At 53.7% G+C, this 14529-nt stretch overlaps 1 protein-coding gene across 7 annotated transcripts in view; it reads right to left on the reverse strand.

Moving 5' to 3' along the window:
• TLN2 (talin 2) overlaps positions 1-14529 on the reverse strand; it is a 402173-nt gene that overhangs the window by 35038 nt on the left and 352606 nt on the right. For all 7 annotated transcript variants that reach the window (XM_084886348.1, XM_084886349.1, XM_084886343.1 and 4 more), the window contains 6 exons: positions 11933-12099; positions 10545-10728; positions 6779-6904; positions 6507-6623; positions 4143-4328; positions 318-425 (listed from right to left, as the gene is read on the reverse strand). In XM_084886348.1, the coding sequence (XP_084742474.1) occupies positions 318-425; positions 4143-4328; positions 6507-6623; positions 6779-6904; positions 10545-10728; positions 11933-12099 (888 nt within the window). The remainder of the gene's footprint in view (positions 1-317; positions 426-4142; positions 4329-6506; positions 6624-6778; positions 6905-10544; positions 10729-11932; positions 12100-14529) is intronic.

Consider the following 14529-nt stretch of genomic DNA (forward strand, 5'->3'; position numbering starts at 1 on the left):
TTCCCTCTGAGGAGGCGGAGCACTCTGCCTGGAAAGGCTTGGTATTCCCCGACCTCCCTCGTTCTAAACGTGCTCCTGGGGTAGGCATGCACAGACGGGCACGATACACTTTCTGGTCTGGCCCTTAGGGCCTGGGGGGCAAGCCACCCTAGGACCTGGGAGTTGGTGCAGGCCTGAGGCTGCCGTGTGGGCCATCTATCAGCCACCACCACGGCCTCACACTCAGCCTGAACAACGCCCTCGAAGGGGTTTGCCCGAGGAAAGGATGGTCTGCACTGAGTGAGCTCTTCTCCAGCCCGGGTCCTCGCCCCACTCACCACCAGGACGTGCTCCAAAAGGTCCAGGTAGCTGAGGGTGCACTCCGTCCCATACCGCAAGGCTCTGGCACGCACGTCCTCGCTGACATCAGGGTGGAAAGATGCTTGCTGGAGAAGAGAAAGGAGCGTTGACATCTTAGAACAGGAAGAGCTAGCCGGAGGGCCGGGTGGGGTCTCCAGCCCGGCAGGGCAGTGCCATCTAGCCTGGACTCTGGATTCTGGAACTCCTGCTGCCTCACGTCGGTGATCTCTGAGAAACCTGCCCTGACCCCGTGGATAGCGGGGTGGTCCTCCACTGTCCCCTGCCCCCCCATCTCCACAGCAGGCTCCTTCCAAGGCTGTGTCTTGACATTTTTAGTGCCCTGGAGCCAGACAAGAGCAAGCGAATCTGGTCCCTCTTATCTTCTTTTTCCTTTCTCCCCGTCCCTGCACCCCACCTTCTATGAAATGTAAGAAATTCCCCAGACCCTGAGAAGTCAGGAAGGATTCGTGATTAGGGCTTACGCAGGAGATGTGCGGCTCCAGGGTCAGCCGTGTCTCCTCGGAGCCGTGAGAAGTCCCGCCGACCCCTCCCCGTTCACAAGCTAATCGCGGCCAGGCCCTCCCGCTGTGACCTGACCACGCAGGGGTCACGGTGCGGCGCCCAGCCAGGCCCCGGGCTCCTGGGAACCTTCAGGCAGCGAGCTCCCCAGGACCCTGGGGTGCCTGGCATTATCCAGGCCCAGATAAGCCGAGCAGGACGCATGGTGGGTGCAGCACTTGGTGCTTTTCCCGTGCCCTCGTGACCCGCCGAGGCGACTCATTCACAATGTATCATTCCAGATGGCACATCCCCTCCCGGGGTTGCTGGATCAGCTACAGAATGCCCAGCTGAATTTGAATTTCAGATTCATAACGACAAAAAGGTAATATAGGTAGGGGGCACCTTATTTTGAATTTGCTAAATCTAGCAACCCTACCCATTTAAGGACCTTACTTCCTTTCTATGATTCTCGTATGTTCTCTCAAGTTCTTGAGAGGGCATACAAGAATACATAAATCACAAATCAGAACACACAGGAATCACACATTAGGGGAGCAGGCCAAGATGGACGGGGTACAGTAACCGAACTCCACATTTCTTCCAGGCAAGCCCCGCTTCCTAGGATGGGGGGGGTGCTTGTGGAACACCTGTTGTCCCCCCTACCCGACACCCTGCCCCCACCCCTCTGAGAGAAGCAGGGATAATTCAGTGGCCAGCACCTGTCATTCACATGTCCCGTTTTATGCATCTGAGGACACACTGGCCTCGGAGGCAGGAGCCAGGCCATGCCCATAACCACAGCTTAACCACGTTCTTCACCGCCACTACACGGTGTCATCCTCGTTCCCGTGTCCCCAGCTGTGAGGACAGAGCCCTGTGTCCGCTCTGGAGAGACAAACCTGGGGAAGCCGCAACAGCGATGCTGTCTGGTGTCACCTCCAGCGGCTGACGGACATGCAAGGCCCTCACTCAGGGCCTACTAGGCGCTAAGGCTGAGGTGCTCTTGTCCAGTGCTGCCAGCTCTGTGACTTGGCAGGGCATTTTGGGAGAGCAAGCCAGGAGTAATTAAAAAGTCCTATCATTTTACCCACTAAGTTCTAACTTCTGGGAGGAGTCTTGCCTAAAAGGAAATAATCCAAAATATAGACAAAACAGATATGCACAAAGATGTTCCTTGCAGTAAAGTTTATGATAAAAAAAAATAAATAATGCAGACAATATCTAAATATCTGATGATAGGGTAAAGATGGTATTCATTAACAGAGTATTTCGTGGTCATTAAAAGCATCAGTTATAATGGCTCATAGCAACATAGAAACAACCATCTAATGTTAACTGTTAACAGTAGATATAAAATTGTATATAATGTAAACCTATGCACATGGAAGTAAGATCAGGAAGCAGCAGACACTAGAATTAACTTAGGATGTAGGGAAATCTCCATCTAAGGAATTAGTGTAATCCTTCCTTCCTAATAAAGTGGGCCAGTATATAACCTACTGCGCTTCCATATCTGCCCTGGATTCCCTGCTCAGCCTCACACGGCAACCTGGCCCGCTGCGTGGCACAAGGGTTCCTTCTCCATCCACCATCCGCCATCCCTGGTATGCTACATATTCCCTATTGCGTGCACTTCACTTCCTTTCTGCAAAGGGGTGGAAATACAGGCGACCAAGGGAAACGTAAGTGTCAGCCTGCTAAATAAATCCTATCCCAGCAGGAGCCTCAGGGCTCAGCAGTGACGCTTGTCAGCAAGCCTGGCTGTTGTTTTTGTCCTGAAGAGTCAGGATGGCCCGATCCAGGGAGGGGCTGAGGCTGGGCCAATGAGTTTGTTTTTTATTTTATTTTTTTTAAACTTAACCTCCCCTCCTGCAAACAGAGGAATGCGTATGAAGAAAGAGACTTGAAAATGAGAGCTGCTTGCCATTGACAGCTTGATCATTTCCCCCCAAACATCTCCTTTTCATTTTGCATCTAATGGAGACAAAGTGCCTGTCTCTGCTCAACCACAGTGACCCTGACAGAGCGCGGTGGCTGGGAGGCCACAGCAGCAGAGACAGACTGGCTGGGAGCTCAGAGGTCTGGTTTCAGTCCTGGCTCAGAGGAAGTAGCTGTGTGACCTCGGTCAATCCCTCCAAGCCTGTTTCATCATCCATCAAATTAGGAAAATTCCCCTTGCCCTTCCCATCTGGGGCCAAATGAGAATATATATGACAACCCTTCCCAAACTGAGAGGTGCCCTGCATGCACACCTGGGTGGCACTGGGGCCACACCTTGCTAGGCGACTACTAATCTCTGATTGAGACTGGAACCCCTTTTGGAGCCATCATTTTCTGGAAGGCCAATTCCATTAAGCATATCAAAATGACCAATACTCATGGCCTCAAAAGAGAGTCTAAACTCCCTGGTCCAGAACACGAGGTCCCTCATGAATGTGACCCCACGACTTTGCCACCCACTGCCTCCACCCTCCATCACGCCCAGGAGAACAGTAAATTCCCACACGAGGCCCTTGCACACCACCTCCAGCTCATCCTCCCCTTCTGAGGACCATCAGGTGGACCTTGCACCTGCTGCCCTCATGCCCCTCGCTGCAGGAGCTGCGATAGCAAGCTTTCAACATCTGTGGTCCACCCCCTGCTCACCATTGCAGGGAGTCACCAATTAATCACTGAGGAGATGTCAGAATCTCAGGGGCAGGGATGGTGCTCAACGGATGTAGGGGATAGAGAGTTTTCTCTTATGGCTCACTTTCTTAATAGAAAATAAAGTGAAGGTCATAAAGCTCAGGTCTCCCCAGCTCCCTTACAAAGCACTGGCTCAGGGCAGCTGCCCTGGTTATCTATCTGAGAGCCAGAAGAGTTTCTCCAAAATGCCTGGCACAGAGAACGTTCTGTTCTGTTCTGTTCCTCTAATTCACTCCCTCCCCCCATTACGGCAGCACCCCTCCTGGCACAGAAGGGATGAGCTACAGAGGCAGGAAAGGGTACAGGCAGGCGAGGGAGGCAGCTCTCATTTGGAACAAAAGGCCACTGACCCATTTCCTGCTGTCAGAATGGCCTGCACTCTACTCTCGTCTGTGAAGGCAGAACTGAGAGGAGAAGTGAGCGGCTACGTCAGCAGGGCGACCCCATCCCTTCACACGCAGAACTAACTTAGCATCATTTCCCTCAGGCTGAAGCGCACACGCCTTCCGCATGCATTTCAGTCCCTACTTTTGAGCTGCTCCTGTGTACAAACCAAACAACTCACTCATGACAGAGAACTACCCATCCATCCAGAACAGCACCGAGGCTTTTACCTTGCAAGCCATGAGCATATCTGACACGGCCTTCCGGCTCAGATTGGCAGTGGCGATCACGTCCTCCTGTCTGCACGAGTTCCCCGCTGCTACGGCTTTGGCTGTTGCCATGGTGATGCCTTTCGTCATCCTTATCGATTCCTCAGGTGATGATGTCTTTTCAGGTACTTCTTTCGACTGAAACACCTGGAAGTTAGAAATGGAAGAGGTGGGGGGAAAAATAAAAAAAGGGAAGGACAAAAATAATTTACTCTTTTCCGACCAGGCTGCAGCTCAGAGGCTGAAAACTGAGCCGGCAACAGGAAGAAAGCAAAAGGCAGGAAATGAGAAATTTAATTTGAGCATAGTAATATCGTTCTTGCTTTCAAGATGCTAGCATGGATCAGCCTTGCACACCTATACTCGGCATTTAGGAGAACAATGAGGGCAGAGCGATATACCTATAGCATTAACCCATGTGTCTGTTGCAAAATTGGGTACTCAATGCTTGGAAACCATCCACCCCAGGGAAGGTGGGTCTGTGGCTTCCCATCCCCAGAAACTCTGCAGTCCCAATGCTGGCTGACCTGGATGCATCCATCTGGACTCACCTCTCTCTCTTTAAAGGGGTGTAGGCCTGGGGGGAATGAAACATTCTGTTTCTTCTATTCTTGGCCTGTCTTACAAATATAACTGCATAATTGTGCATAGGTGTTCATGTGGAGTGTGCCACAGTGACACTGTGAATTATTTAACCACATATCTCTCCCTCTCTCTCTCTCTCTCTCTCTCTCTCTCTCTCTCTCTCTCTCACACACACACACACACACACACACACACCCCTCCAGAGGAGCTGGAACAAATTAACCATGGCAAATGAATATATCACTTCAAAGTTCCACCTGTCAGTCAAGCCACCCGTTCATGCTTCCAGCCCATTGGGCTTGTTTCCCCACCAGGAGTGCCTAGTGCCTGGCTGTGTGCTGAGTGTGCACCTGTCCCTGCCCGTGAGGACGCCTGCACCAGCTGGGGCTGCTGTGTTCAGTCCTGAGCAGGGGAGTCTTCCCTGATCTCCTTGGAGAAAGGAGGGCCCAGCTGCTATCCTTGCCACGTGCCGATCAGTGTCAGACATCACTTCCCTAAAAATGGGCAGCTGCAATTAAGGCAGGACCCCACCCCCAGGCCCACCCCAGGGCTGCACTGGGATGAAGGCCACATAGAGGCCTCCATAGGAATGTGGCCCTCCTGGCTCATGCTCTTTGGAACCTCCTGTGTCCACTTCAAATCTGGGTCCATTTGAAATCACACTGGGATACTTAGGTTGACCATGTGTCTATAATTTCCCAGGAAAGCTCCACATTTCAAATTTTCTCTCATTGCCACCAGTAGGCCCGCTCACATCTGTCAGAACATGTGTCCAGATGTTGGTAGGAAAGCCCCAGCCCATGTGGGCAGGTAAGTTCCAGGTAGCAGTCCTTAAGGACACCACCTGTATTCCTTAGCACAACATCAACCAAGGTGGGCTCATTAAAGACAGGAGGAAAGAACACCAGGCTCCAGCACCAAAGCCCAAGGGAGCCACTCATTTTCACTGCTGACCCTCACGGGCTGGTGACCTTCACAGGTGACATTCTAATGATGCAGGACAACTGGCAGCAAAGGCCAGTCCCTCATCCCCACCAGACCTCCTATTAAAAAGAACTCTCAGTTTGAAACATTCATTTCCACTTCTGTTTTCAGGGATTAGGGCAAGTCAGTCCAGTCATCACGGAAGCAAAACAACCATAGGTAGATATCCATATCACAGTAGCACCAGGACACCTCACTCAGCAGCACTGGAGCCAGGCAAGAAAGACCACAGGGTGGACTTCTCTGAAATCAGACACTTCAAAGAGAAGGGAGCTGGGGCCTAAAGGGCAGTGTCTCAGGGGAAGGCATCCAGGTTCTTCTAAAGGCAAATCTCAGGCTCCAAAAGGCACACATGAGCAAGAGTGAAGGGCTGCTGGTTGCAACGGGAATCCGGAGGGGCTGTGAGTGTGTCTACACGATTATATAGATGATTAAAATTCAAATGGCTATCCTGACTTTTCCCTTTGCCAGGAATCTTCTGTAATGCTTTGGTTTCATGCTGCAATTTTAGTGTCATTAAACCTGAATTGTCCTACATGATACATTTCAATTGGTCCCTTAATTACAATTATAAACTGATCCTAACCAAATTCTGGGGTGGACAGTATGAGGTTGGATTTTGGGCAGGCAGGGGAGTGAGCCTCCCTAGTTCAGGTGCTCCGGGTAGAACCTCTTTATCCTCACAATCTCAGACAAGCCTGGGCTGGGCTCAGCTGCTGGACATGGGTGCCCCAGGGAGGTGAGCTGGCTCCTCACCGTGAGCTCCTGCTTCATGTACTCGATTGTGGCCTCCAGCGCCCGGGTGCCCCGCGTGGCCTCGTCCTCCACTGCCTTCACGGTCTTGAGAAGGGAGGTAACATTGGTCACCATCACCTGCACGGGAAGAAAGGCTGAGAGGAAACAGGGCACTGAGGGCTCATCCCTACCCCTTCCCTTCCAGATCCGATGTAATGAGCAAAACCGCCTTTCCGAAGTGCACCCTGTGCTTCTCTCCCCAGCACTCCCCCTGCGTGCTAGCTGCACTCTACCTTGGCAGCCCCCTTGAGCTGGTACATGGAGGGGTCGTCGGCGGGCTTGCTGGCAGCTCCCTTGGTAGCACCAATGAGGTCGGAAAGGGCCTTGGCCACGTCTTTGATGGCGTTGATCAACACCACCTGGAAGAGCAGGAAGGCCCGGTGAGCAGCACCCCACGCAGTCACCTACTGGCTTCACCTAGAGCACATGCCCAAGGGCAGGCTGGGGGCAGCTGGGTCTCTAAGTCGGTGGCCCTCAAGCCTGCAACTCACAGCGTCCTGGGAGCCACCCCCGGGCATTCTGACGCAGGAGTCTGGAGGAAGATCCTTTATCCAGACTTTGAAAAGCTCTCCCAGGCTATTTGACATGTTTACACACCTCCCAGAGGGCAGCTCTGCGGACACACTGCCTACAGAAAGAATGAGGTGGCTAAGCAGATACCTGAGAGGCAGCACCATTCACCTGCGCTCTGAATTGGTGACCAAGAATGCTGAGGACAAAATGTGAGCCTCATATCCCAGCCTGAAAGGCCTCCCTGGCCACCGACCCACATCTTCGACTTTGGTTCCCGGATTCTCTGACTCACTCAACATGCTACAGGCACGTGGGTCTTTCCTCCCCACTGCAAGGCCCAACCCATCCCCCATGCAGGGCCTTTGCTCCTGCTGTTCTCTGTCTGGAACCTGGCTCTTTTCATCCTCCAAGTCTCAGCCCAAATGTCATGTCCTCAGAGACCTTCCTGGACCATCCAAACTGTATCCCAGCCACACTCACCTACACCCGCATCCATACTCAACCCCATTAGCTTGCCCTGTTTTATTTACAGCATTTACCGGCATGTGGAATTATTTTAGTATTCATTCTCTTAAACACCTCTGCCTTCTCCCCTGACTTGGATCTAAGATCCGGAGAGCAGGCCTGGACTCCTGCCTGTGAGTTTACACTCAGAACAGGGCCTGACACATTAGTGTGCACTCAGCACATGCTCGTGGAAAGAATGAATACACAGGTGTGTACCCACAGAACACAATACCTTCCCTCTTCTAATGGAACACAGACTGTCTTTCAGCGTGCTGGACCTGGAATCTGACGTGGCAGCCATCCTCGGGGACACGTGACAATGGGCATTACATTAAACTCTTCTAGGTCCACGTGCTACAGTTACAACTCCTACTTCAACAACAACAACAGCAACTTCACTTTATTGAGGGCAGTGTTCCAGGGGCTGAGCCAGGCACACACACATATCTTCTCATCCAGTCCTCACCGCTGCCATGTCAACTGGGAACTAAAATGCTTATGCCCACACTACCAGGATTGGGAGTAGAAGTTGGGATTTGAACTCTGGCCAGTGTGACCCCAAGGGCACGGTCTTCACCTCCAGACTATATTACACTATAAAGCTCTGGCTCCTACAAATGAGCTCAGCAACACCAGCCCTGCCCATCTCCCTGCACTGCTGTGAGGATGAACTGGACAACGTACGTGGAAACACATACTAGAAATGGAGAGTGCCCGACAGCTGCAAGCACAGGGACACTGCGATTTCACAGCCCCCTTCTCCATCCCATGCCTTCTCACCCACAGGACGCACGGGACTGTGGCCAACCTCTGAAACCAGGGCATGTTGGGCTGGGATGGGGCTCGTGGGGAAGGGCTGATATGTGGGGACCTCACACTGATTCCTGAGATGGTAGCGGGGAGAGGCAGAGAGAGGAGGCTGAGGGACAGAAGCATCAGAGCTGCCACTTTCCCACCTGCCCTGTCCTGTCACTGGACAACTGGCTGGCAGGTGGGGACATTTCCCTCCAAAGGTCTCATTGGAAATGGAAGCTTTAGGATATCTAGACCACTTGGGAGTTAAGACTGAGCAATTCAATGCATTTCTCTGTTCAAAGATTTAAACAGTTTCTGGCCAAGTCACTTCTCCTAAAGTTGAGCCAGGCTTGGAGAGCATGAGTTCCCCACAGGATGCATTTTCAAGCTTTGTCTTCCTCCACGGGGATAGGAACAACACTGCAGGCAGGGATTTCTGTGAAGACTTCGAACGGCAAAGGGCAGCTCTGATGCGGTCAGAGAGAAATCCAGGAGTAAAGGGGGCATATTCGCCAGGAGTAAAGGGGGCATATTCGCAAGGTTCACCTCAGGGCCCCAGGCCACATGGGAGCAGAACTGTAGGCCTGTGCTCATCAGAACAGTAACTGTCAATGACCAAGGCACAGAATGGCAAGGAGCTCTCTACCCATGTTGTCCAAAGGGGCCAAACAGACTGGTTTCCTAGTCTATTGGCTTCATCACTGAAAAGGGAAGTGTCTACATATGATGGTGCTGGGATAGAGAGAACAGAGGGAATGTAAGTTTTGCACTTGGCTGTTAGTTCAAAAACATGTGAGCATAGTATCGACAATAAAAAGTATATTAAAATAAATAGATAAAATACAAAAATTAAAAAAAACACACAAAAAGCACAGGTGAACATATATTTGACTCCCAGTGTATCCACTATGCACTGGGAGCTGTGTTGGGGGCTTAGGTTTCAAAGATTAATAAGCTGTGATTGCTGTTTTTGATAGCTGACAGTCTAGGCCTGTGGTCGGCAAACTCATTAGTCAACAGAGCCAAATATCAACAGTACAACGACTGAAATTTCTTTGGAGAGCCAAATTTTAAAACTTAAACTTCTTCTAGTGCCACTTCTTCAAAATAGACTTGCCCAGGCCATGGTATTTTGTGGAAGAGCCACACTCAAGGGGCCAAAGAGCCACATGTGGCTCGTGAGCCGCAGTTTGCCAACCACGGGTCTAGGCTGAAGGACATAAGCAGATAACGCCAATGAAACTGCTAAATCAGGGCAGAGTATAAGAGCACAGAGCCCTTCCCTACCCCTCCACTTCTTTCTCCCACTGTAGAGCCAAATTTCTCAAGCAGGGTGTCTACAGGTGTCTACAGGTGCTGGCTTCGTTTCTTACCCTCGCCGGCTTCCCTGCCACTCCACATCAGCGGCCTTGGCTGGGGTCACCACTGCCCTCCAGGTCACGTGGGCCAGCGGCCAGCTCTCAGACCTTCCTTTTCCTGACTCCTCAGCCATCACTGGGGTGGAACACTCCCTCCACATTCACATCAGTCTCCCTGGCTCTCCTCCTAGCAGCTATACTTGCTTCTCGATCTCCTTACTCATCTCTTTACTTATCTCTCAACTGTTCTTAAATCATGTATTCCTCAGGGCTCCGCCTGAAGCCCCCTTCTCCTACGCACACGTTCCCCACTCTGGGGTCACAGTCCGTGTGGCAATCACGTCTGAATCCACATCCCTGTACCCGAGCGGGCTCATGCCCACACCCTAGTGGTGCCTGCACGTCCCTCTGCCACTTCTAAGTCAACATGCCCCAAACAGAACTTACCTTCATCTCCCGCCCAAGCAGCTCGCTCCAGGGAGCTCCATATGTGGAGCCACCCCCATGCACCGATCTAGCCTGAAGGTGGGGTCAGCCCTGCCCCTCGCTCTCCCTTACCCCCAAATGCTCACTGCATTCAATTCTGTACCAAGCCCGGCTGAGTCTTCTGCACAGACTCCTCTCAAATCTGCTGGCTTGACCCCTCCCCGCAGTCCATGCCACAGTCCTGCCTGGATAAGGCCATCCTACCATCCCCAAACCACGGACACCCTCACACACACTCTGTTTGCTTCCAAGTTCCCATTTTGCCTTTGGCTTCTTCTGAGGCCTGGTGTCAGTGTTGGTGGGATTACCAGGACCCCCCATCTCCCAGGCCCACCCGTACCTGGGTCTCGGGGTCATCAGAGCCCAGGCTGGCGGCCCCCAGCTTGACCACCTCGGCGAGCTGGGTGATGGTGGCCGCTGAGGACTGGGCCGCCTGGGCCAGCTTGTCTGGGGTGGATGCGGCCCCGGACACCAGCAGTTTGGTGTCTTCCACCAAGGCCTTGGCTGTCTTCAGAATGTTCTCCCTGGAAGGGGGGAGCAGATGGGAGGGGAGAGACAAGGGCCAAGCGTGGTTACTGACAGTGGGAGGAAAAGAAACCCTTCAGAGAGGCTTTTTGTGAAAGGGCTTTGAGGAAGAGGTTTCCCCTCCCTTATCTGAGGCGCTCATCTTCCATGCAGGAGTCAGCTCTGCAGTTACAGAGTCGTTTACTAGCAAAACTGCAATGAAAAATTCAGGCCCAACAGCCCTGCAGCTAAATGAGGCCAGCTTCCTTCCTGAGGCCCCCATCTCCCTGCACATACGTCATAGCTATGGGAACACAGGGACCGGGGACCCTCCCAGCATATCAGAGCCAACAGGCTGGGTCCTGGCAGGGGGACCACTGGGACTCTCTCCCAGCCCAGCCTGGGGCTGAGGAGAGAGGGAAAGGGCACTGGACATGGGGTGAGCATATGGGTGGTCTCCAGCAGCAATGGAGACCCTGGCACCAGCCTTTCAAGTGAGGCCTAAAGAGCCAGCCCAGGAGAGACTGGAGGCTCGAAGTCCCACACCCCAAACCATGGACAAACTTACTGTCCCTGCCCCCACCCCATGCTCCCAATCCTGCTGGGACTGGTGAGTAGACAGTGGCCTGGGCTCCAGTGTGCAAGTGGAAGACCCGAAAGCCGCCCTCTGCAAAGCAGGCTGGGCTTGGGCTGAGAGGCAGAGCTGGAACACGACTCTGTGTAGACACCTGGCAAAAGGTGCTTATTTAGATTACTAGAGGCCCGGTGCATGAAAACTCATGCGTTGGGGGGATCCTCAGCCTGGTCTGTGCCCTCTCCCAGAACAAGAGTCCTCAGAGGATGTCCATCGAGGAGTGGGCCGAAGCCGTCAGTCGGACATCCCTAGCGCTGCTGTAGAGGTGGGAGAGGCTCCCACTACCACCGCTTCACTCGTAGCCATGAACCCAGCTTGTGGCTGAGCCAAGCTACCCCTGTGGGAGTGTACTGACCACCAGGGGGCAGCGACTGTGTTGAGCGTCTGCCCCCTGGTGGTCAGTGAGTGTCATAGAAACTGGTCATTCCCAGTCATTCAGCTGCTAGGGTCAATTTGCATATTACCCTTTTATTATCTAGGATGTGGTTCACTTTCCCCACTTGAACGTCTTGTTGAAATCAAATTGGATGGCCACATTTCTGGCTGCTGAGCAGTGTCTCCACAGACCAGCCCCACCCAGAAGCCCGCACCTGTGGTCTGCGAAGGTCTCATTGTTCTCTGCGTTCAGGGTCCCCGCGGTCGCAAACATGATGGTGGTGTCCAGGTCGGCGATGATCCCGGACACGGCAGTGGCGGCCGTGATACATGCCTGGGTCCCCTTGTTCCCAGCCTGGAGAGCTGACAGCACCAAGGACACCTGTGGGCAGACAGGGAATGCCAGAGGGAGTGGAGGGAACGTAACCCAAAGGTGCCCACAGTCTGAAAACCCTGAGTTCTTTCTCTGCGAGTCGACGCAGCTCCTGGGTTAACAGCACAGTTTGGGGTCAATCCTTCCGTCTGAACACCAGCGTTGTTGTTAGCTGGGTACCTAACCTTGGGTAGGAGGGTTTACTTTTCTACGTCTCAGTTTCCTCATCTGTAAAACGGAGCCATTACTTCTTGTCTATCAGGGTTGTGGGCAGGATTGAGTGCAGGAAAACGTATGTGCAACGTCTAACGTGGAACTTGGCACAGGGTAAGCATTCGGGAGAGGGCCGATGCTGTCGTTTAGCTGTGATTATGTTGCTGAACCCACAAGCAGGGATACAGGATTAGGCTCCTATGAGAGGTGTGGCCATTTCTGTCCCCTTGGATGAGGACTTCTGTAGACCAGTCCCCTCTGCCAACACTCCTCGCTCCCTCCCTGGGCTGCTTCTTTTTGTTTTTATTTGTCACACACCTTTACATCGTCTTCATTTTAAGTAAGAAGGGTACCTCTTGACTGAAAATTCTCCGTAGTGGAGCTCAGAGGCGTCCCTGGATGTTACCTCTACCCCAGCACTCCCGAGTCACCAGCCACCGAATCATTCCAGGGACCCGAGGGCCCAGCACATTGGTAAGGTGTGCATGCCAGCGCCTTCTGTGTCAGGAGCTCTGCCTTGACACCTGCCATCCCCACTGCAGTAACACTTACTGCTCCTAGAGCCACTCCCGTGATACACACCGGACCCCACCACACGCTGCGTACGATCCTCCCTCCCTGGCTGTGGGGAGGACCTGTTCAACTTCTCCAGGACTCCTACCAGCTCCTGACTTCAGCATTATAGCTCCTACCACGCCAGCCAGCTCCCACTTCCCAACACCTTTGGCTTCTCCCGGCTCCCAGTGGTTCTGCCCTCTGTCTGCTTCTCCCCTCCCTCCTCTTCTCCAGCCACTGGTCCGCTCATCTGCCTTCCCCACTGTTCTCTCCCGGAGAGATGGCCGGACCTCTTGAGGAGTCTGCACGCTCTGTCCGTGCCCTCAGGGTGGCCTGCTGGCCACCGATCGCACACAGTACGAATGGGCCCGTGGCAGGAGGCCCTCTGAGCTGCCACAGTAACCCCTGAGCACACACACTCCCCATCCCTGACCATGGCTGACACAAAGAGGAGTCTGGCATGTTTGGGGAATGCGTTTTTAAAGCACGCCGACCAGGACGGGCCGTGACAGCATCCGTGCGAGGCCGAGTTTGACCGCTTTCTCCCTCCGTGCGGCTGAGGTCTCGGCCGAGGGGGGACAGTCAGGCAAGAGGGGCAGAGAGCTCACTTCCTGAGGACCCACCACGTCCCAGGACCAGCCCACAGACAACTGCTTCCCAAGTTAAACCCTGCTGTGCCCCGCCAGGAAAAGGTGAGCCAGGCTGGCACAGAGTTGGCCTGGGAAGGAGGGGTCCAATTTCTGGAATGAACTCCCAGAGGACAAAGGCTGAGGCCAGTATGCAGAGTCCAGGAGGGGCCTTCTCAGCCAGTGTGAAAATAAGGGTCGAAAAATGTGTCCCGCCCACTGCAAAAGGCGTGCCAGTCAGCTGGGGTTTATTGAGCATCTACTAGTCACTATACTAGTCACTAGGGACCAGGACAGAAAAGGGAACAAGGCAAGGGCACATGGCTGGGCGAGTGACAGAAACACACCGAGACCTGTGAGAAAGATTCGGGGAGAGGAATGGGAACGAGGAGGGGAAGGGGGAGGGAGAGGAGAGAGCCGGAGATCAGAGGGGCCAAGTAGACTGACTGCTCTGAACAAGCCTCTCTCTGCCTTTGATCCTTCCCCAGGCGTCTCAGTCCGGGCCAGCTCAGGAAGGCTCACTGCCTGGCCAGGCTCACTAATATCATGCCACTTGGTGAGGACCCTCCCCTCCCCTCCACTCCCTTCCCCCTACTCCTGCTCCAAGGACTTCTACTGGGAAACTTGGCAAGAGCGACCTCAATAACAAGGAAGGGCTTTCAAAGGAGGGCGAGTGCCTTCCTGAGCTGGGAGACTTGCTTCCCCAACCTGTGGAGCCCAGGAGGCCTGGATGGCCCTGTGGGCTGCGGGAGGCGGCCAGATCTCGGGCCCGGCCAGGGGCCACCTACAGAGCAGCCTCTGTAGGGCAGCTTCCAGGTGAGGGGTCCCCCACCCACCCCTCAAGTCCTCTTGCCAAGCTTCTAAACAGGGCAGGGCTCTGTCCTAAGAAGCTGAGTGCAGGGGCAGGGAAGCCGCCGAGTTGGGGTGTGCAGCCTGTGCAAGCGCTGCCTGGGAAGCGTGACTCAGAACTGAGCCACGCAGAAGGCTAGGGGCTGAGGGAGAGCAAAGCGGCCGCTGGGAGCGAGGGGGCACGTAGAACCGGGAA

The sequence above is a fragment of the Pipistrellus hanaki genome (assembly GCF_964339955.1).
Source record: "Pipistrellus hanaki genome assembly, chromosome: 1".
NCBI lineage: Eukaryota > Metazoa > Chordata > Mammalia > Chiroptera > Vespertilionidae > Pipistrellus > Pipistrellus hanaki.